The 21,895-nt window shown below is 38.4% G+C and overlaps 1 protein-coding gene across 2 annotated transcripts in view; it reads left to right on the forward strand.

Moving 5' to 3' along the window:
* Positions 1 to 5,834: 5,834 nt before the first annotated feature.
* The window catches only part of LOC143892882 (Rab3 GTPase-activating protein catalytic subunit), a 55,425-nt gene continuing 39,364 nt past the window's right edge, over positions 5,835 to 21,895 (forward strand). The window contains exons 1-10 of one of the 2 annotated variants that reach the window (XM_077397793.1): positions 5,835 to 6,016; positions 6,188 to 6,279; positions 10,943 to 11,149; positions 12,008 to 12,111; positions 16,695 to 16,885; positions 17,012 to 17,190; positions 17,667 to 18,011; positions 18,100 to 18,164; positions 20,766 to 20,814; positions 21,147 to 21,303. In XM_077397793.1, the coding sequence (XP_077253908.1) occupies positions 5,902 to 6,016; positions 6,188 to 6,279; positions 10,943 to 11,149; positions 12,008 to 12,111; positions 16,695 to 16,885; positions 17,012 to 17,190; positions 17,667 to 18,011; positions 18,100 to 18,164; positions 20,766 to 20,814; positions 21,147 to 21,303 (1,504 nt within the window). In that variant the 5' untranslated portion in view covers positions 5,835 to 5,901. The remainder of the gene's footprint in view (positions 6,017 to 6,187; positions 6,280 to 10,942; positions 11,150 to 12,007; positions 12,112 to 16,694; positions 16,886 to 17,011; positions 17,191 to 17,666; positions 18,012 to 18,099; positions 18,165 to 20,765; positions 20,815 to 21,146; positions 21,304 to 21,895) is intronic. The other variant, XM_077397792.1, reaches the window with a different exon arrangement.

A 21,895-nucleotide genomic window follows, 5' to 3' on the forward strand; every position in this document is an offset into this window, starting at 1 on the left:
TATGATATGGTGTCTAATTTTCCACGGTTTTTCTTTTTTTTTTTTAAATATTATTTTATATTTTTTAGGGATTTGTTAGCGACCATGACAGAAAGGCGTTTCCCGGCTGGCTGTTACATGTGAGAGCAGCCACAGAGGCTCACTTTTTCAGCAGATTTTGTCTTATTCGTTTAATGAGAGATGGCTGCTCTCACATTCAAACAGCCAGTCGTGAAATGCCTTGTGCGATGGTCGCTAACAAATCCCATTTTTCTACCATACCCAACAATACTTCCGGGGGGGATTTTAAGCGCAGCAAATAAAAGGTTAGAGCATTCAAATAAGCAAAAGAGAGATTTTACACCATATAATTTCTCAGCAAAAGAAACGTCACGAGAAATTCAAGTTGTAACGATTTTTTTCCCATATGAACAGACATTTCAACTCACCCTTGTAAAAGAAGCAGAAGGGTAAAATCTAGGGCTTACGTAAGCCCCTGCATCTCTCAAAGGAAACATCACAAATCCCCTTCCAGGAGTTCGTAACGGCCCCACAGAATAAAACCATTCCTTCATTCCGGCTGGCCTTTTACGAGACAAATCCCTAACCCCTCTCTCTCTCTCTATTTTTTTTTTTAATCCTATCTCTTCCCATGCTGCCACGTCCAATTCCATCCGTACACGTGGCAGCGATGCATGTGGCTGTTCCTTCAAACTCCGCCACATTGATCTCGAACCGTCAGTTTTGCCGGCTTTATTCCGTTCAGCCACGAACGGCTGTGACGTACTCGACGCGTGTCTTTATTGAGCTAACGGCTAAAAGAGGCCGAAACCAAATACCGTGTCGGCATTCGGCGAGTGAAAGTAGAATCGGAGAGCGGTTTTAGTCATCTTTTTCTTTTTTTTGTTGCATGCGGACTTGCGGGGAGTAGTGTAAATCTTCTGCTGGAAGGGAATTGTAAAAATAAACGGGTGGGAAAAAAAAAAAAAAGAGTGCTGCTATGGAGACCGAGAGTAGAACCTACACTATAACCTAACAAATCCCCCCGCCCCCGGAGATGCGTAGTTTTGCTATTTTCATGGATAAAAAGCCAAAAATCTAAGGGAAATATTTCTAATGTGTTAAGAGACTATTTGTTCGGTTCAACTCTCAGTCCCCAAATCATTATTCGGAAAACAAACGAAAAATGAGTTTCATATGTTTTGGTTTTACATTAACAGATTAAAAATGGGTACATGTGTATCTATTTATACGTAAAATTAAAATTCTAAAAAGTAAATAAAAATTACAAAGAATCCTCTTCGGGGTAATTTTGCCATACAAACGTGTTTAATACGTCTAAATCTTTCCTTTAAAACGTTTTAAACGAAATATTAAATGGTGGCCCACTTCCCTCCCCTTCTGCAATTAATTAGACTTGGCAAACGGGCGGGCCGGGCCGGTTTTGACCCGGCCCGTACGGGTCCGGGTCAAAATGACCCGGAAATTCTACGGGTCACTATGCTTGGACCTGGACCCGGACCGTACGGGCCGGGCCGCCCGGATTTCTAACATATTATTTTTAAGATTTTTTTTTTAAAATAAGGATTTGCTAGCCAGCTTCTCTGAGTCTACTTTTCGGCTTGTCCACATCCTTTGCTACAAAGATCTAACAGAAGTACGAGTTGCGCAAAGGTGGCTAGCAATAAAATAATAGCAATTTATAATAGTCATACGGTTACTAATTTTTAAATGAAAAATTACGAAAAAAGGGAAGCAAAGTAGAAAAATTACCAAAAAAAATACGAAAATAAGGTATTAAAATATGACAATATCCAAAAAAAAAACTACAAAGAAAATTAAAAAAAATGACAATTACTGGAAAAAAAGGCCAAAATAAACTGTTGTAATTCTCTACGGGCACCCGCGGGTCCACCCGGCCAGGCTGGGCCGGGCAGACCCGTGGGTCAATTTTAAACGGGTCACAGATTGGTGACCCGGACCCGGAATTTACAGGCGGGTCCGGGTCACTTTTTGCCAGGTCTACAATTAATAGAGGAACCCGTCATCATAAACAAGATGTTTGAACTGATGACTTTCACCACATCAAGGTAGACTTGGCAAACGGCCGTGCTGGGTTTGACTCGGCCCGTACGGGTCCGGGTCAAAATGGCCAGGAAAATTTTACGGGTCACTAAGCTTGGACCCGCACCCGGCCCATATGGGCCGGGTCAACTCATGGGTCACCCGGATTTTTGACATATTTTTTAAGATTTTTTTTGTTTGTATAGGGATTTGCTAGCCACCTTCGCCAACCATTTACATTGACTGTTTGAGAGATTTGTCTTATTGTCGACGGGGTGCAAACTGCAAAGACTGGCAGAAGTACGATTTGTGAATAGGTAGCTAGCAATAAATAATAATCAAGGGGTGATGAGTTTTAAATGAGAAATTACGGAAAAATGGAAGCAAAGTAGAAAATTTATGAAAAAAAAACCGAAAGAATGTTCTAAAATATGACAATTACGGGAAAAACCAAATAGAAGAAAAAATGATGACAATTACGGAAAAAAAGGCCAAAAGGTGCGAAAATAAAACCTTTTGCACTTCTCTACGGGCACCCGCGGGTCAATTCAAACGGGTCACTGATTGGTGACCCAGACCCGTAATTTACGGGCGGGCCGAGTGGACCCGCGGGCCCGGGTCACTTTTTGCCAGGTCTACATCAAGGTACCACTGAATTATATCCCTTCACTAGTCCATCAGAAAATAGAACTTGCTAATCCTAAGGTTGGGTCGAAAATTTTAAATCAACGTTTGCTAACTATGATGTCGGGTTGAGGCGCACTTTTTTTTCCCTATAGGTACACTTCTTTAATTAGATGCAAAACTTGTGAGAGCTTCATTTTTTTCATTGCTAAAGTATGATATCAACTATCAACCTTGATATAATCAAGAGACCATTGACTTGGTGGATCACCATGAGGTAGTCCACCAAACATTCAAGTTGTTACTAGTTCAATGAATTTGCTTATGTATGGGATCTGTTAAGGACCATCATTGCAGAAAGCATTTCGCTGGTCGGCTGTTGCATGTGAGAGCAGCCACACAGGCTCCCTTTTCAACATATTTTGTCTTATTCATTTAATTCATTTGAGGTACCTGCTCTCTCATGCAACAGGCAGCCCGCAAAATGCCTTCTGCAATGGTCCCTAGCAAATCCCTTACTATAACATGTAGATACTTTGAACGTATTTAAATCATGTTATAAGATATCATGTGATAGTGTAGGTATTCCTTCAATATAATTGTTTCTTGTGTAAGGTATTTCATGTCTATCAAGGAAATTTACATTTGTACAGTTTTTAATAATTAACCTATAGGGGCAACCCAAGTTTCACATTATATACAGGGGACAGATATCGACACGACCTTTTTTTTATAATGAGAAGAATCACCTTTTTTTTTAATCTCTCATATGGATTGTTGATAGCTTTTTGGAATTTGTAATAGATTTTTACATGTGGTTGAAGAAGGGTAAAGAAGGGCGATTTGTCCCATTATCAGACACGTTGGAAATCAGTTCCCTATTAACATTGTATAGATATAGTACTTTTTCGTAGGGAAGCTGGTATCTAACTTGCGACCTCAAGGTTTAGATACAAAGCCTCAACCATTGAGCCACTATAGATATAGTGCATCTCGTATATAGACATGCAAAATGAAGAGTAAAGTGCCATTATTAAGAAAAGGGACTGCCCAGTACTGGAACGGTCAACGAATCTAATTCGGATAGGATACACATATGTCCATGTCATTATCCATTTGAACTATAGTCTCATTAAGTGAGCGTCCATCAGAGTGTGTTAGGTCTTACTATTATTTTACACAATTAAAATTTTGTACAAAGTTAGAATTTTCAGCACCCCGCCCCACAAAGATGAAATAGTGTGTTTTTTTACTATTAGTCTGTTTTGGTGAAGAAGATGAGTGATGAACATCGACAATTTGATGAACAAAATCATACAATGACAAATGAAGACAACGAACCGCAAACGGGCATTAGGGTTCAAGAGAGAGAGAGAGAGAGAGCATTTGATTTGATTCATTAGATTGAGATTGTTATGTTAATTAGATATTATACACGGAAAATATCCCTCGTGTCTATCCGGTTAGTAAAGAATATGAAGGGTATTTTCCAACTACAGCAAATTATATTCGGATTTGGGACGCTTTGTTGGGCATGTAGCTCAATGGTTGAGGCTTTGTTTCTCAAACCTTGAGGTAGCAGGTTCAATCCCAGCTTACCTGCCAAAAAAAGGGATCCCCATCATATGTCTATTTTCCACCAGTTTAGAGTCAGATCCAAAGGCTCTATTGGATTGTTTAGGTAAGTTGCGTACGGTTATATCAACCTTATAAATTGATTCCTACTTATAAGAGGGAAGAGTGAAAGGAGTGTGGACATAGTTTTGGAAGGGGCTTTTATGCTCTCCTTGGAAAAACACATATTGAGCTACACTTCTAATTTGTGTGTAAGTTCAACCAAATGGCATTTGAGGATCCCTTGATCCGATGATACCATGCCTTTGATTCATCAAGCCCCTGTCATGCTGGCACCAAGAAATGATAAACTGTCTATTCTTGTAGTCATTTATCTTATGAATGAGATGTAGGGGTGTCGATTGTTCCATTCAGATTGGATCCACCTATGTCTTGGTCACGATCCATTTTGATCCCTTTCGGCCATATACCTTTTGGAGTGCTTTTCGGATCCTATTGAGTCCGGACCACGATCCATTTTGAATCAGCCCGTCCATTGGAGTGTCCTTGGTAGCGTTGTACGCAATTAGGACTAGGGTGAGAGAGAGAGAGAGAGAGAGAGAGAGAGAGAGAGAAGAATTGTCTTTGAAACTGAAGCAGAGAAATGATTTGTTGTGTGTGGTTTTGATCAGTAGGGGTTTTTAATGTGACAGAAAACCCCTAGTAAAGGGTATTTTTGTACATCGGTGCCATCCATTCATATCAAGGATGCTCTATCCGATTTTGTGGCTGAAATAATTTTGGACCTTAAGGTATGGATCCAGTCTACGGAGTCAGATTCAGTTGTTGTGTCCAAATCCTATCCAATAACATTCGGATCCTTAAGATTCGTAAGAACTCCGTCTACAATATTAATAATCTTGATATTATGAGATTTTATGCATGTTTCCGTGGGCCCAATAGGTGCCTTTTACGTATGATTTCTAGAATTGGCTGCGGGACCCGCATCTTTATGAGTAGGTAAGTCAATGGAACCATTTAGGACCCGATCTACCTTTGTCGTGGTCACGATCCAGATCTCTTACCTCTTCAACGTGCTTTTCTGATCAGTTTTTTGAGTTTGGGTCAGAATCCATTTCAAATCTGACCGTCCTCTCAGTATCCCAGATTGCTCATGCAGATTTGACCCTGGGGACCCAAATCTTTTCAATTTCGCTCCCCTGTAGGATAATGCGCCCCCTTTTAACGTGATTTGAGTCATTCACTCATTTGACGTCAAAAAGCGCTAGTCTGCCCACAATTCACGTTAAAGGGGGCGCATTATCCTACAGTGGGGCGAAAAAATCATCGTCCTAATAAAAATATGCGAGGAGTGTAAAAGTGTAAAACACTCACCCCAAATGTTGCAATCTTGGAAAAGATCAAAAACGGATCAATCACAGGTGGGACCCCCCCGTAGAGTAAAATACTCGAACTATAAACTGTTCGTATTACGTTCGTCTTCCTCAATAATAATTTATATTTATACTTACCAAAAAAAAATAAAAAATTTATATTTAATTAATCTTAATTAATTAAGCAAAGTCCTCTCTCTCTCTCTCTCTCTCTCTCTCTCTCAAAATGACTGGTGTTTTATTGAGCCTGTAGAGACTCCTCCCTTAACGGCCCTTCCGCAAATCCATGGAGACCTCCTCTTCCTCTTTCGTCTCAAAGGCCAAAATCGCTCTCCACTCCGCTGCCGCAAAAGCAGAGAAAGTCCTCACCGACATTAAAGCCGATTTCAAGAACGATCGAGGTTTTCTCCCTTTTCCTCTCCATTTTCTCTTCTTTCCAGTTCCCGATCTTCTTTTATAACCCTAATTCTTTTAATCTCGATCGGTTTTCGTTTTCGAATTAATTATTTTGATTCCTTTCGATCCGAAAGATCTCTGATTGTTTTTCTCTCTTTTCTTTATCTGATCTGAAGAAGAAAGCGAGGAAGAATCTCATAAGTATTCAAGGCAGATGGCAGATCAGGAAAAGCTCGAAGCTGATGCCGCTTGCAAAATCCAAACAGAGGTATGAGGTTGAACTCTCTAACGTGCGATTCTATTTGCAATGCGATCTCGTATATATATTTCTTGCTGTTCTTGCAATTAATGATTTTTCAGTGTTCTATGCAAATGTAAATGTGATGAAATGTGATTGAGTATGCTGTTGGAAGTGTTCTGTAGAATCTGACAGAAGATCACCCTGGCTTGTGTTGTCCATGGTTTGAATTTTTGGAGGGACTAATTTTATGATGCTAGATTATGTCCTTGATTTGAAGAGCGAATATGCTGAATCAAAACAATACTCTTAATTGTTTCGATGAATTGTGCGTTCCTTATCTTTATCAGTAGTAATTATTTCTTAAGAATTCTTATGTAAGATTGGAATATTTGACATTTTTGTGTGGGCATTGGCCACATCTGGCATTTGCTAATTGTGAATGCCTGGAAGAGTTGGAACGTTATTGAAATATGAAGACTCGGTCCAGATAATTTGATGCTTTAATTCTCCTTTCTTAGCTTGTCTTCAACTTTTATTATCTATGTGCTGCAATTATGTTCATCATATGGTCCTAATGAGAGCATTGTCAGCAATTTCATGAAAGTGATGTTTGGCACTTCAGCATGTTAATTGTGGAATCAATTCATCCTCTTAAAAAAATAATTGTGGAATCAATTCATGTGGACTTGGAACTTCCTCTATCAACTAATCCATAATCTCTTTTGATGTAGTCAGGTGTTCTGTATTGGATAAAAGATTCTATCATAGCTCAAAAGATGGTTCTGGTTATGTTATTTGCGTGTATCGATCATTGATATGAATCTTAGTCCTTAGTGGGAACATGGGGAGTGTTTTTCTTCCAATCCAAGCAGCCTTAATGATTGATTTTCTTGTTTCTCATGATCTCAGTCATCCTAATACATGTGTACCCATTGTCCTTCATCCTTCTCTAAAGGGATATATGCATTGATTGAATTTGTTTTATTTTTGGTTTGGAAGATAGTTGTACCTCCCACATTCATAGGGATGGCAATTTTACAGTTATAATATTAGTAAACTCTGGTATTACATATCATGATCTCCTCTTTTGGAAAATATGCTAGATGGTTAGTTTTGCCTTTTCCCCCTTTATAGTGCCTTTTAATCTTGTTTTCCTCCTAATGGCACTTAAACTTTATCTGGTTGAAGAATAAAGACATCTGGTGCAATCTATTTATGATCTACAAGTTAACTTAGTAGCAGATGATTATAGCAGTACATCTACCAGAAGAATATATGCAACTTAGTAGTAGATGATTATAGCAGTACATGTACCAGAAGAATACATGCACTATCATCACACAGTAAATTCTCTTTTATGAAATTGATTATATTTATTAGCTGGAATATGAACTCTCTTCTATGATTCTATAAACATAAACACGTTAGCGTTTATCTATTCTTTTTTTTTTTTTTTCCAAACGCATAATACTTGCTGGTAGGTAAACGTCTCAATGATTGGATAAATAAAAAAAATGTTCAACTTTAATCGTGCTTTACTTGTCAATGATGAATGGTTCTTTCCTTGTTTCTGGAGAAATCCAAAAGAATAAGTATCTGATGTAATACTTAAGAACGGATGAAATTAACTAAACCAAGATTAGTTTCAAAAAGACTTGCCGATGCAATTCTAAAATTCAGTCAAGAAGGATCGATAGCTATAGTCAGATTTTAGTAATTTCGTTTCAGCAAATCTTAAATCAAGAAACAAGAACTAAACTGAATATAAATTTAATTTTTGAAAATCCCTGATTCAGATCTGAAGTCATTTCGCATAGGTAATTTATCATAATATCTTCATCCCGATAATAATGCTGAACTAGTGCAGTTTCTTCACAAGAAGAAATACAAGCATGCTATCCTTTCTTTCTCAAAAGAAACGCAGATCTGCAGTAGTTTCTTCTTTCTCAATAGAAGACTTGAGTGCTTCCTGACTTGTTGCTGAGTTTTGTGGGGTTGGAGGATTATATTGTCAATGAGAGATTGAAGTCCTTGTGGATGAGTTCTCTTGTAGTGTGATGTCTTTTGTTGCCATAAAAGCACATATTACCTGTGCTTTTGAGTGGAAGTTTTCTGAGGTGGAGGGTTAGAAGAATTGTTAGGGAGATGGCTAAGAGGCTTATGCTTTTACTTTATTTTATTTCTCATCAGCATCCTTGGAGAAAACAACAAGCAGATAAGGTGAAAGAAAAGGGCTAGGAAACAGCACCCTCCCTGATTTTGCTAAATAAGCACCTTTTTCCACTTTCCACATTCCTGATTTTTAGCCGCACACCCAAATCATAAATTACCAGCTTGTTTTGTTTTCCTTATCCTTATTTTGCCGAAAAAGGAAACCTAGCCAAACTACAAGTTCTCTGAAAACTGAAACACCTCAGTCATCTATTAACCAAAACCCTTTTCACCCCCTTTCTGTAGCCTTTGGCAACCCAAACCAACAATCCCCTCCTTTTTAGCCCTTTTTTTGGTTTAAACGAGACTCCGTCCCCTTTTCACATTCTAAACTTGAGCCACCACCCTTAGTTTGATTAGCTAAAATCACCCATTCCATTCTATGAAATTCAACCTCTTTTCCTATTATTTAACCGACCGCCCACTCTCTTTAAAATCCTATATAATTACCCCTCCACCGAATTCCATCCCTGCCAACCATTCTCTTTAACCTTCTAACCACCTCCTTCCCTAATTCCACATTCTCTTCCCACTATTTCCAAACCTTTTTTCCTTTTTCGTCTTATCCTATTTTCACCTTTGATCTTAACCCTTAAAAGTAGACAAAATTTTCCCTAGCCTCTCATGGATCTACAATTCGTCTCACCTTTTTTTTGGATATGGATGAATGCGGAGCCACCCATTAGATTTGGCTAATGTAGCAAAGTCTCTTGGTGCTAAGAAGGTAGTGGAAAACTTGGTTGATACAATCAAAGGAATTCATGAAGACATCAAGAAGCAACTTGAAGAATCTAACGCCAAGTTCCAAGAAGCCGCAGATAAGCACATAAGACTTAAGGTGTTTCAAGAGGGTGACGTGGTGTTCATCTACCTTAAGGAGCGTTATCCTATGGGTACCTATAACGAATTGAAGAACAAGAAGTATGGAACATGTAAGATTCTCAAGAAAATAAGTGACAACGCTTATGTGGTCAACCTTCCTGATGACATGGCAATTTCTTCTACCTTCAACACTGCTGATCTATATGAGTACCACCCCCCTCCCGTATAACCAGACCTAAACTCGAGGATGAGTTTCATTCAACTGGAGGGGACTGATGTACGTAGAGTTTGATTCCAGTTTGGAATCATGGTAGGGTTATCTTCTGTAAGTCTTAATGAGAGTCTTGTTATTTGTTTACGTTTGACTAGGATTTGAGTAGATTTTGGATAGAATGAGAACTAGAGTTTGAGATGGATTAGAAACTAGGGAAAAGTCTTAAATAGTGTTCGTAGAATGTATACGGTTCATCATTCATTGAACAAAAAATTGATCTAAATTTCCAGTTTTACCTTGTGTATTCACGGTTCTTTCTCTTTGTTTCTTCTTCCATGCAAGACGGTGATCCTACCTTTGCGACTTCCGCTACGCCAATTACACCTACGATTATGCATTTCGGTTGTTTTGGTTTTGGTTTTGGTGGGGATGGAAACAGAATCATTTCGGTTGTTTGTGTCGGTTTTGTTGAAAATTTAAAATGATGCCTTTATCTAATTAATTGGATCTCTGCTCAACACAGCCTTAGACCAATATCTCACTTGGTGATGTCCCATAAGAGCAGCAGTTCTGATCATCCAACGTGTGTGTGGCGTGCCACATTCACAATGGGCCATGGCTATCCATATTAATTTAAACAGGCCATCGCTATCGAAATTAATTTGAACAGCGATTGTCCCAATCGGTATAGTCTCAACTATCTCTGATATTTTCGAAGGGCTACTGTTATTAGCACTACCATATTTTTTATAATTGCACTAACTCATCTTGCCTTTTATTATTTAAACAGATTTCAATGGTTATTAAAATTCCCAAAAAGCTCTCAGAAGCCAATTAAAATAGAAAAGACAATATGAGTTTATGCAATTATTAAACATGGTAGGTCCAATACAGTAGCCTTTCGAAAATTAGCACGATGTCTGCATTTTTTTGATAAACAATAAAATCCCGATTTTTTTTTGATATTATGAAAAAATCACTTAGATATCTTTATATTTTTGTACTTAAATTTTATATTTTTACATATTTTACTTTCCCCCTTTTCCCGATCTAAACCTGAAAATAAAAGAATTTTAAAATATCCCGAGATACTACCTTCCCGAGAAATTCCCAAGACAAATATTTGGACTATGCCCGTTGGTAGTCAAACATTATATTCAAATTTGAGGGGGATCAGCTACCATGGCTAACCGGGGTGTTTTACTTTCTAGTTTCTTCACTAATGATTTTGTCTCTCTCACCTTAGTTTTTGTTTTCCTGTTAAGGTGTGATCTCTCTTTCAATTAGTAAATATCTTTGCATGTAATCATGCTGTCTTTGAATTGCAATTTTCATTATGCTCACAATCGTGTTTCTATGTAGTATCATCATTGTACTCATGAAGAATTTCTCCCTATGCCTACCTGTTGAGATCAATATGTCAAATTTGTTGGATGATTACAGTGTAACCACGAATGCAAGCATTCACGATGGAAATCTACATACCTGGGGAAAAAACAGGATTTGCAGCATCTGCAGCACCGCTTGATGAACATGAAGAGAGGGACCAAAGACGTGGTAGAGGAGAAAGCTAAAAACTTAACTTCAGATATCCCAGCTCTTGATAAAGATTTGAATCAGATGGACCAAGAAAATATGTGCAAAGTGAAGGTAAAATATTTTGTACATGTTCAACAAAGATTATCCCAAAATGCAATTTCTTGACTTTTTATGCACAGACCACCTTACATGGCCCTCCAAACCGCATACATAACCATTATCATTGTAAGGTATTCAAATTTATATATCTTTTTAGGGTTGGTCTACACGTGGCACATTTGGCCCCTCTTTTGGGTTTGCCATCAGGATATACTTTAACACTCCCCCTCAAGTGTGGCCCCTCTTTTTAGGGTTGGCCTACACATGGCACATGTGGCCCCTCTTCTGGGTTTGCCATTGCATGTGGATTTTTAATACCAAGGAGTTTTGAACCATGGACCTTTGCTCTGATACCATGTGAAGCATCCAATTACTTCAAACGCTTAATCCGATGGAGATGGCGTTATTTAAACTTTATACTATAACACCTATACCACATTTCACATGCAATTCATATAATCATATAAATATAATTATGCAACATATACAATATAAGGGCGAGCCTTGGCGCAACGGTAGGTTGCTCCATTGTGACCTGGTGGTCATGGGTTCGAGTCACAGAGACAGCCTCTCTGCAAAGCAGGGGTTAAGCTGTGTACATCTAGCCCTCCCCCGACCCCACAATGGCAGAAGCCTCGTGCACTGGGCCCCATACAATATAGTATACTACTAATATACTTACGATTTTGGTTTCGTATGCGTTTCGGTGGGGAAGGAGACAAATATTTCAGTCATTTAGTGTCGGTTCAGGTGAAAATTTAATACAATGTTGCAAGGGACCTGCTACTATTTGTCATTAGATCACAGCAAAAGTTTCTTTCAAGTTTCCTTGCAACGTTCTTTTTGACGATGGGCATCAATTATTTTCAGGATTCAGAAAGAGGATCCACGGGAGCAGCGGATGATTCAAATTCTTCCAACAAATTTATTATTCCTCCAGCATCTATCATTAAACAATTGGGGATGGCCATTGAGTAAGTTCTTATTATTAATATTACCAAAAAAAAAATCAACTTGATCAAAAAAAAGTTCTTATTAATATTCTAATGGTAAAATATACTCCAAGGTTGTACATTCTCTATCAAAGTAAAATAGAAGAATACACTTTGTACTCTATGTGGAATATAGTATGCTTTTGATACAGGCTTTTAGTTTCTTAATTGTTTCATACTATTCCAGTCATTGTCTTTTTCAATTTTTTGACCTTGTCACTACATATTTGCTCTTTTGAGTTTTGAATGAATTCTTTTTTCATGGGTAGGATTGATATTCATCTTATGATAAGGTGAATATATATATATATATATATATATATATATATTCTTAATTGTTTCATACTATTCCAGTCATTGTCTTTTTCAATTTTTTGACCTTGTCACTACATATTGGCTCTTTTGAGTTTTGAATGAATTCTTTTTTCATGGGTAGGATTGATATTCATCTTATGATAAGGTGAATATATATATATATATATATATATATATATATATATATATATATATATATATATATAGGGGAAATGTTTTCTGCACGATACCCCAGATAAGTTATTTTAGCAAGAGCTCAAAAAAACATATGGGCCCACATTGTTTGGATGATCCAAAGCATTCATTTGGATAGTCCAAAGATAGATAGTGTGCACAAAAAATCTGGTCCACAAGATTATCCTAACCCTTCGATTTGTGGAGGTTAAAGTGGATGGGTATAAACCTCCACAAATCTGTCCATTTTTAACCTCCAAAAATCGAAGGGTTAGGATGATCCTATGGAGCTGAATTCTTGGGCACACCCTATCTATGTAAGGGCCTATCAAATGAATGCTTTGGATCATCCAAACAATGTGGGCCCACATGATTTTTTGAGCTCTTGCTCAGATAACTTATATGAGGTATCGATCAGAAAACGTTTCCCCATATATATGAGAAAAGTGTTTCTGCACTGCAGCGCAGGGAGTTCCTTGCGCTGTAGCGCGTTTATAACGCCCCCCATTGGTTCGTTCAGCGGGTCCCACTTTGCGGGCCCACAAAAGTGACTAATGGGGGTCGTTATAACGCTCTAGTTCCCTGCGTTGCAGCACGAGAACACTTTCCTCTCTCTCTCTCTCTATATATATATATATATATATATATATATATATATATATATATATATATATATATTCCTTTTCCGCCTTCAATTAGTGCATAAGCCTCATTAGTGAGATTAATAGTAGTTAAGTTTTTTCGATCCCCTGCATCTCCAAGTGTCCTTTTTAATTTTCAAAAAAAAAAGTAGTTAAGTTTTTTTCCCAAATAATTTTCTTCTTCTCTAAGCTATTAATTGGAAGTTTTCTAACCATGATTATTCTAATGTGTTTTGGTTTCCATAAATGCTATTTGCTTCACATGGAATGGGTCTATTCCTTGGGGGGGCGAGACTTGGCAGACTTGTGTGGCATGGACAAGCCTCACACTTGGTTGGATTTGCATAGGGATTGAGGGCCTCGTGTTCAAGTAGTTTGTGATGTAGGCGGATCACAAGTAGCGGGCTTATTATTGTGCACGACGAGGGCAAGCTAGTAGCATGGTTGGGCTCGAATTGCTTGTAGTACGTGAGCTTTTGAGACATAACAAGTGGTGTGTTAGGTGTTTAAATGCTCTTTGCTTCACATGGAATGGGTCTATACCTTGGACAGTTAGGCGAGACTTGGCAGACTTGTGTGGCATGTACAAGCCTCACACTCGGATGGATTTGCACAGGGCTTGAGGGTTGTGTTCAATTAGTTCTTTGTGTAGGATTAGTGGGCTTTACTATTGTGCACAACGAGGGCAAGCTAGTAGCACGGTTGGGCTTGAATTGCTTGTAGTTCGTGAGTTTTTGAGACATGCCAAGAGGTTTTAGGTGTGTAAGGCCTTCAGGGCTGTGTTTTAGAGTAGCTGGCCTTTATACTATATGTTGGGGTGCCGCATGGGCTTATCACTGAGGAAAAAGTGAAGATCCATAATAGTTGGTATCAGAGCTTAATTGGATCCTCTGATAGTAGGTATCACCGTATTAGAGCATAAAGGATCTTCCCTTTGATAGTCAATGTCAGGGTGGGTCCCAACCTTTCAATGTGCGTACGGACAGGTGGTGAGGCTAATATTATGACGAACCTCAACGTTGCGATGTCTTGTGGGATAAGACAAACAACTAGCCATGAGCATATCGGGGTGGCACATGTTGGTGCGTGGCACACGCTGTGCCTCGTTCCTCGACGAGCAATAGTTATCTGAGTGGGAAGTGTGGACAAGTGCTACAGTCTTGCACATTTGCTATCGTGTACCTTGAGCACCCAAGTCAGAGGAAGCATCATGGCTAGACCTGGCCTCGCCTCCAGTTAGCTTTAGTTGCTATGCATGACCTTCGGTCCTACAGATTGATTCATGGCACGGGTATATGCCTTTGGCATCTGGGTCGCGGACTTAGTGGATTTGTGTGTGGCATGAATAGGCCCCACAGTTGGATGGATTTGCACGGGCTTGAGGGCCTTGTGTTTGGTTGGCTCATGGTGCAGGTGGATCACGAGTAGTGGGATTAATGTTGTGCATGGCAAGGGCAGGTCAATAGCACGAGTGGGCTCGAGTGGCTTGTAGTTCGTGAGCTTTTGAGACATACACAATTGAGCAGGTGCTGGCCTTAGCATACGGCATCCTGGGGTGCCACATGGGTTTGTCGTTGTGGAAAAAGTGAAGACCCATGACACTAGGTAGCTCAAGATGGTCTTCATCTGTTGAATTTGCAAAAGTGCATTGCTTTAGGTGTGTGTTAAACTTTTAATCAAATTTAATTTTTGTGTCATTTTGGGGGTAGAATGGATACTTGGAAAAATGAGAATAGAGAAGGAAAAATTTCCTATTTTCCCACGGATATTAAGGATAGAACTTTTACGGGTACTTTTGTTAATAGTTCGTTGTTGGCTGCAATTTCCTATTTGTTTAAACGTTGTTATGACTAGTTTTAGGTCAATGTTAGGATTTAGGTAAAGAAATAGGGTTCAGGTTGACAGATTCAACGGGGAAATACCATGTCAGGTTTCAGGGATGAGAAAGGTTAATTGTAGAGTGGTCTTGAGTGATGAGAAAAAAAGTTATAAAGGTTCTGGTTTGGGACTTGGGATTTTTAACACAAGGGACTTGTCAGATGGCTTGGGTTACTTGGGTTACTATTTAACATGGTTAAGGATGAAGGAAGATGGTGGAATGTAGTGGCCAAGTGGTATGGGAGGAAAGGAGTAAGAGAGATTAGGTTTAATAATGAAGTTCAGTTACTGACATAGAAGGAAAACGATATAAAGATTGCAAGAGAAATAAAATACCTTTAATGGTGGATAATAGCGATCATCATTCCCCGAGTGAGGATTTTACCTTGCTTTAAGATATATTCTAGTTCGGACCTCAAAACCATTGGAAGGAGATTGTTCTAGCTCTGTAAGGGTGGAGCCTAATTGCCCCTAGATGGACTCTTCCGGATCCAGGTTGACGGAAACTTAACTTTGACAGATCTATAGCATTGGAAATCCCGAGCCAGCGAGAAGGGGGTGGGGATCCTCAGAGACGAGCTTTGGCTGACCAGATGGGCTACTCATGACGCATTGGGATTAATGATTCCAATGAGGCGGAAGTTAAGGCAGGGAATCTGAATCATTGACAGTTGTGACTTGGGCCGCCTCATTGTGGAGGAGGACTTCCTCAATGTTATTAGGTGGATGGAAGGTTCACGGCCTCCTTAGTAGAGGTTTGCGAAGTTTTTTTTATGATATCCAGGATTGGTTTGAAGGTTATCCTGTTCATTTTCAGCCTATGCGGAGATTGGCTGATGAAGAGGCGGATCGCTTTGCTCGTTCAGGAGTTAACTGGAAGAGTTTGGAGATTTTTGAATTTTTCCCTGCATATTTCTATTGTTTCTTGGATTTTTGCCTTGTCTTGTTGTAGATCTGACCATCTCCATCTTTTCTTTATTAATAAAATGCTCATCTTAAAAAAAAAGGGTGGATATAGAGAAGACAACACTACAATCACTCTAGTGATCTTTTAGGCATCACACCTAGATGAAGGTCTCACACCCCCCATGACTACAAGTTTGCTTGCTGCAATGGCTTTCTAAAATCTTCATTAATTTTCGATCCCCCAAAAAGTGTTACATAAAGTTCACGCGTCCCATATGGTAACCAACTCAAACCACTTCAACTCTATTTTGTGACAGTCCTAATTAAAATAAAACACCTTACACTTTATCTATTTAACAAAGCTGTCAACTTCTAAAAGAAGTAGATAATCGTAGACTATTGCACAAAAGTCCAGCCACCACGCTTTTTTATGCTTTTCAACTTGGAGTGGTCATCATGACCTAGTTAAGGGTCCATGTGGGCCCCACCTCATCGTCGTATGTCCAAACAAGAGATTGGGCCTGACTATTCTTTCCTCTCTTAGACTCTCTGCTGTAGGTTTTAATCTGATCCTATCAAGCATTCATGATATGGTTCAACTTTACGCATGTATTCACTGCCTTGTTAATTGCTTCGCTAATCTTTTTACAGGTCTGGAAAGAATTTTAAATCTTTAAAAGATCTGGTACCAACTAGCGATTCTTCACTTATAAAAGAGAAGGCTGGCTTAAGCTTTTCTGCAGTGAAGTCATTAGTGCTTCGTGAAAAGGAGGAGAAATCGACTTCTGAGTTTGTTGACAACGAGGAAGTCCTTTCTTTGATCCGTTCTTTATTTGACACAGGTAGAGATGAAGTCAATGAATTAATGAAATGTATCCTCTTCCTTGTACAGAGTTCTTTATTTAACTTTCTGCATTATCCCTTGATGATCTTTCACTTCCGTTGTAATATCTGCAAGACATTCGCAGAGGAACACTTTCTCAGAAGGAAGAATGGCTCTGGTTATGCAAACCTTTCGATGTCATATTTTCCAAGTGATATCCATGGGGCACCCCCTGAAAGCTTTGTTGTTCGACTCTCTGAAATCATTGGAAGCTTTAAGACACTGCGGAAAATGGCATCATTTTGGGACAGAGTTATTGCTGAAGTAAGTGGTCGCTTTAACACTTGTATTTTTTTAAGTATTGTAAGTATTTACAGAAAAAGTAACTTGTATTTGCTTCTCTTTTTGTCTCAGTATTATTGTATTATCACAAATTCTTCTATGCTTGAAACGTGTCACTTTTCTGTTACAAACTGTATAAAGTTCTCCAAACCTTGTGATATGAGATACATGATAATTCCTGAATGCTGGTGGGGCTCAGTAATTAGCATTTTATCATCTTGTCATTTTGATAGAAAAATTTTCCATGATCACTTTTAGTATTTTCTCTAAGATCATTAAAGTACATAAGATTATCTCTTTGTCTCTGCCAAATAGCATTTGGAAGTCCATAATTTCCTTCCCTCTGAGATTAAATTTGTTCAGTCAAAGTCAGTTTATACATATCATGCTACATTAAATATTATTATATCATTGGACATCAGGTCATGAAGTCTAATGGATTTCTCCCACATGTGCAGCTGAGAAGTCGATGGTCGGAAGGGATACCAGTACCCTGCATGCCACTGGACAAGATTCCAGATTTAAATTACTGTCTCTTACATCAACAGTTGCAGGTTATTAATTGTTGTGTTGCCAGGAAAAGGCGCCGCACTATTGCCACCGACACACTGGACTCTATAGTGAGAGAAGCCAGTACAAAAATTAATGATTCGGGTATTTCTATAAGCCAACTGTCTCCAATCCCTATAATTTGTGCTAGAATTAGCAGCGGAGATCTTGTCCTCCGACTTGGAGCTGACCATCCATCTGAAAATTTAGCCATGTTAGAAACGGGCGAACCTGTATTTTCTCCGGTAACACAGGTTTGATACATACTTCGCAAGAAAATTGGTACTTTATTTTGAATCTTTCGTATGATATTTAGATTTATGTATATCTATACATATGCAGGAGGGACCACTTCTTACAGAAGATCTTATCAGAGAAACAGAGGAGTTTGTGCTGCGAACAGGGAGGTTGGTGTGTGTGAATTAATGTCATTTAATTTGATGGGTTACTGTTGAAGAGCAACACTTCTTATCTTTGTGGGTCAAAGGTTACAACTAAGTTTTTCAGCTTCCAAAAATCTCCTCTATGTATATATTTTTGCCAGCCTTAGAGCAAACTAAATTGGCTGATCATCTGAAATAAAATAAATATAGAGTAAGCTAAATGACCTGGTATGTATTATCAATCTTAACTAGTCGAATCAAGCATATGAGATAAAATATTCCGTAACAGAGAATTTTAAGAAAATTATTTTGCTTTTATAAAAATAAGGAGTGTTCTCGGTCAAATCTTACACAGTTTTGCAAACTCCATTTACACAACAAATTCAAAAATGTAAAACCCTTTTGATGATTTATCACTTTTGCGAAAACGCTTCTGAAAATCTATAGCCATTGTGACTACAACCACATTATCCCTGTGACTGTGCAGAAAACCACATTCAATCCCTATGGCAGGGTCGAAAACCACATACAATCCCTGTGGCAGGGTTCGAAAAGCACATATCACCATTGTGGCAGGGTTCAGATACATACCACGTGGAACAGAAAACATGATTATGCTACCAGCGTTTAACTCCCAACTGGCAGGGTCCAAATCATAGTATGGCTGAGTGTCAAAAACAAATACGTAACCTATTCACAATCCAGAGTCAAGGCATCGATCATCAAAATCAAAGCAATTTTCCAGTGATACAAGTCAAATAACTATTTTGCATACTTGATCCGAATAATTGATTTAAAACATTACTATCTATCAAATGGTTTTCATTAGCAAAATCACTTTCAAAAATGATTTCCTCGTGAAACTATTTTCACATAAAACGGATTCCAAAATAATTTGATATAAAATAATTTCACTCCATCAAAATTTAATAAGAGAATCACTTTTCTCAATCGTTTCATTATAAAATCTATATTTAGGAAATAGCATGTTGAAATATACAAGCGAAGGTGGAAAAGCCAAACATGAACAAATCACTATCAATAACTTAACCTAAAATTATTCCACCGATTACCAACCTATACACATTATTTCTAAGTATATAAGGATAGAAAATAAACTAAAAAAATGAAAAAAATATAAAATACAACTTTCCCGAGGAAGAGCAACAGTTGGAATTGTGGGAAAGGGATGTAGAAATTATGGAAAAGGATGAAAAGGGATGTAAAAACTGTGAAAAGGGATAGAATTTGTCATTCAAATGAAGGGACAGAAGGTTCGTTGAATAGGGGTAATTTGGCTAGCAATAGGGTAGTTCTTGGGTTGTTTCAAGAAGTTGTTTGAGTGTGTTAAAGTATAAAAGATTAAATAACGCCATCTACATCAGCTTAAGCTTTTGGAGTAACTGATTGTTTCACATGGTATCAAAGCCAAAGGTTCTGACTTCAAACCTTCCGGATAGCAAAAGTCCACTTGCAATGGCCAAACCCAAAAGAGGGGCCACATGTGCTACGTGTAGGCCAACCCTAGAAAGAGGGGCCACACGTGAGGGGGAGTGTTAAAGTATAAACGATTAAATAAAGCCATCTCCATCAGCTTAAGCTTTTGGAGTAACTGGTTGTTTCACAGAGTGACTAGAAGGAAGGGGTTAATTGGTCAACAATGGAAAATTGGTGACTTTCGGTTAAACAAGAAAAGGGATGATGGTTTTGTGAGGTGAAAGAGGGATTTGGAGGTGGTTTAGACGGCTGAAATAGCGTAGGGAAGGGGGTGTCTGGGTTTTCTGCGTGAAAGGTTGGGGTTTCTGTGACCGAGACCCTTTTCCTTTTTTTTTGGGTCCAAACTGCTAAACCGATTGAAATATAAGGCAAAAACCCTTAGTTGGCTAGACTGACAGAAACCACGTGTTTTCTACCGACTCATGTTGATATGTGTGCAAAGGGGTGTTTTGTAAGAAGTTTTGTTTTTGTCTGTGTATGGCTAGACTTACTTTTTGGTGTACATGCCACATACCATTTGATTTTCAGGAACCAAAATGTGTCTTCGATGATGCCTGTTACTTTTTGGTGCACATCTAACCACCATTTGATTTTCAGCAACCAACTGTATCTCTGAGGTGTTCATAATTTTGGGATGGGACAGGATGGTGAAATTTCTAATAGTTTCCTTGGTGAAAATGATTTAATTGATGAATGAAAGTCAATCTACGTTCAAAGAGGCACAAAGAATTTTCCAATGGAGAGGATCTATAACTGTTGTTCTGCAACTTTAAGAAACTGTGATTTAAGATACTAAAAGAAAGAATTTCTTTCCACGGACCCAGGATTCTCCATTTTGGTTGGTGCATCGTTAGGAACAATAATTTAAAAATATACTTAGGGCAACCAAATGTAGCATAAGAGAAAATTATTATACCACAAACACTGTGTAATTGTTGGTTAATATATGAGCTCCAAGATGCAAAACATATTATAAGGGGCATGTTTGCTAATGTTATTATGCTTTCTTACTATTAAAATTATACTAATTATCTGTTTTTTCAGTTAATGCCCTTTAATCGGTATTGTTTATGTTTTAATGAATCATCATGTTTACCTTTTAATGAATCATCATATTCTTATGCTCAGTGTTGGTGCTGGCTGCTCTCAACTCCTCTCTGATATGCAGGCCTTCAAGGTAAAATCTAATTGTGATGAAAATTTCCATCAACATTTTTCATGTCCCCCCCCTTTTTTTTTTGGTAACGAAGGGTGTCCCCACCCCCTTCGGGGGTAGGACTATTTCCCTACGGATGTGCGCAATCACCCGGAAACCACACGCATCGGGTAAGCAAGGGGGGATTCGAACGCTCGTCACTGGGAAGCAAACTCATGACTTTACGCCAAAAATTTCCATCAACATTTTTCATGTTTCCCCCCTTATGCTTGTCTGATTTGCTATTCTAGTGATACTATTAAAGTACAGTCATTGGACACTTCATCTAACTCCATTCTATTCAATACTATTAGGCGGCAAATCCTGGGTGCATTTTGGAAGACTTTGTCAGATGGCACTCCCCACCAGATTGGACTGAAGGCGAGTCAAGTGATGAGATTGAAGGTTCCCCTGATGGAGGAGATTTATCATCTAAAAGAGGTCAACTAAGTAGTAGAATGCAAAAAGAAGGTAAACTCGTCTTTCATTTATGAAACGCATCATAAATATGCTGGGTCAACTAAGTAGTAGAATGCAAAAAGAATGTAAACTCATCTTTCATTTATGAAATGCATCATAAATATGCTGTATACATAGTTTATGAACAATATATTTGACAAAATGCCCATGGTCTAAAACATTGAATAAGACAAATTCATTCCAGCAACTTGCATTTGTTCTTTTGAGTTATAAGAAAACGTTTTCTACCAAAAGCAGAACCAAAGAGAGCAACAATATGTCAGAGTTTTACTTAGTTTTTTTTCCCATATTGGGAGTTTAGATGGGCCTGAAGTAGAATCCTGATGGTTTGCGCTAAAGTAAACCTTGTTACGCAGTCAAGGAGTTGAACCTTCACCAGCAGGGTTTTGAAACGCTGTAATTCAATGGCTTAAAGCATGGGCGATTAGCCTCATTAAATTGAAGAACATTGCTCATGAGAAAGGTATTGGGGGATTTGGCAACTAACTTGTGTGGGCCCTTAGCACATGCAGTTTCATTCTATGTAGTTGCCCAAACTCCGCATGCGATCAAAGGCGCTGGTCTGGTCTATTAAGCAATCCAG

This window comes from Tasmannia lanceolata, unplaced genomic scaffold (genome assembly GCF_043159265.1).
Source record: "Tasmannia lanceolata isolate RefF3 unplaced genomic scaffold, GAP_Taslan_0.1 ptg000015l, whole genome shotgun sequence".
Lineage (NCBI taxonomy): Eukaryota > Viridiplantae > Streptophyta > Magnoliopsida > Canellales > Winteraceae > Tasmannia > Tasmannia lanceolata.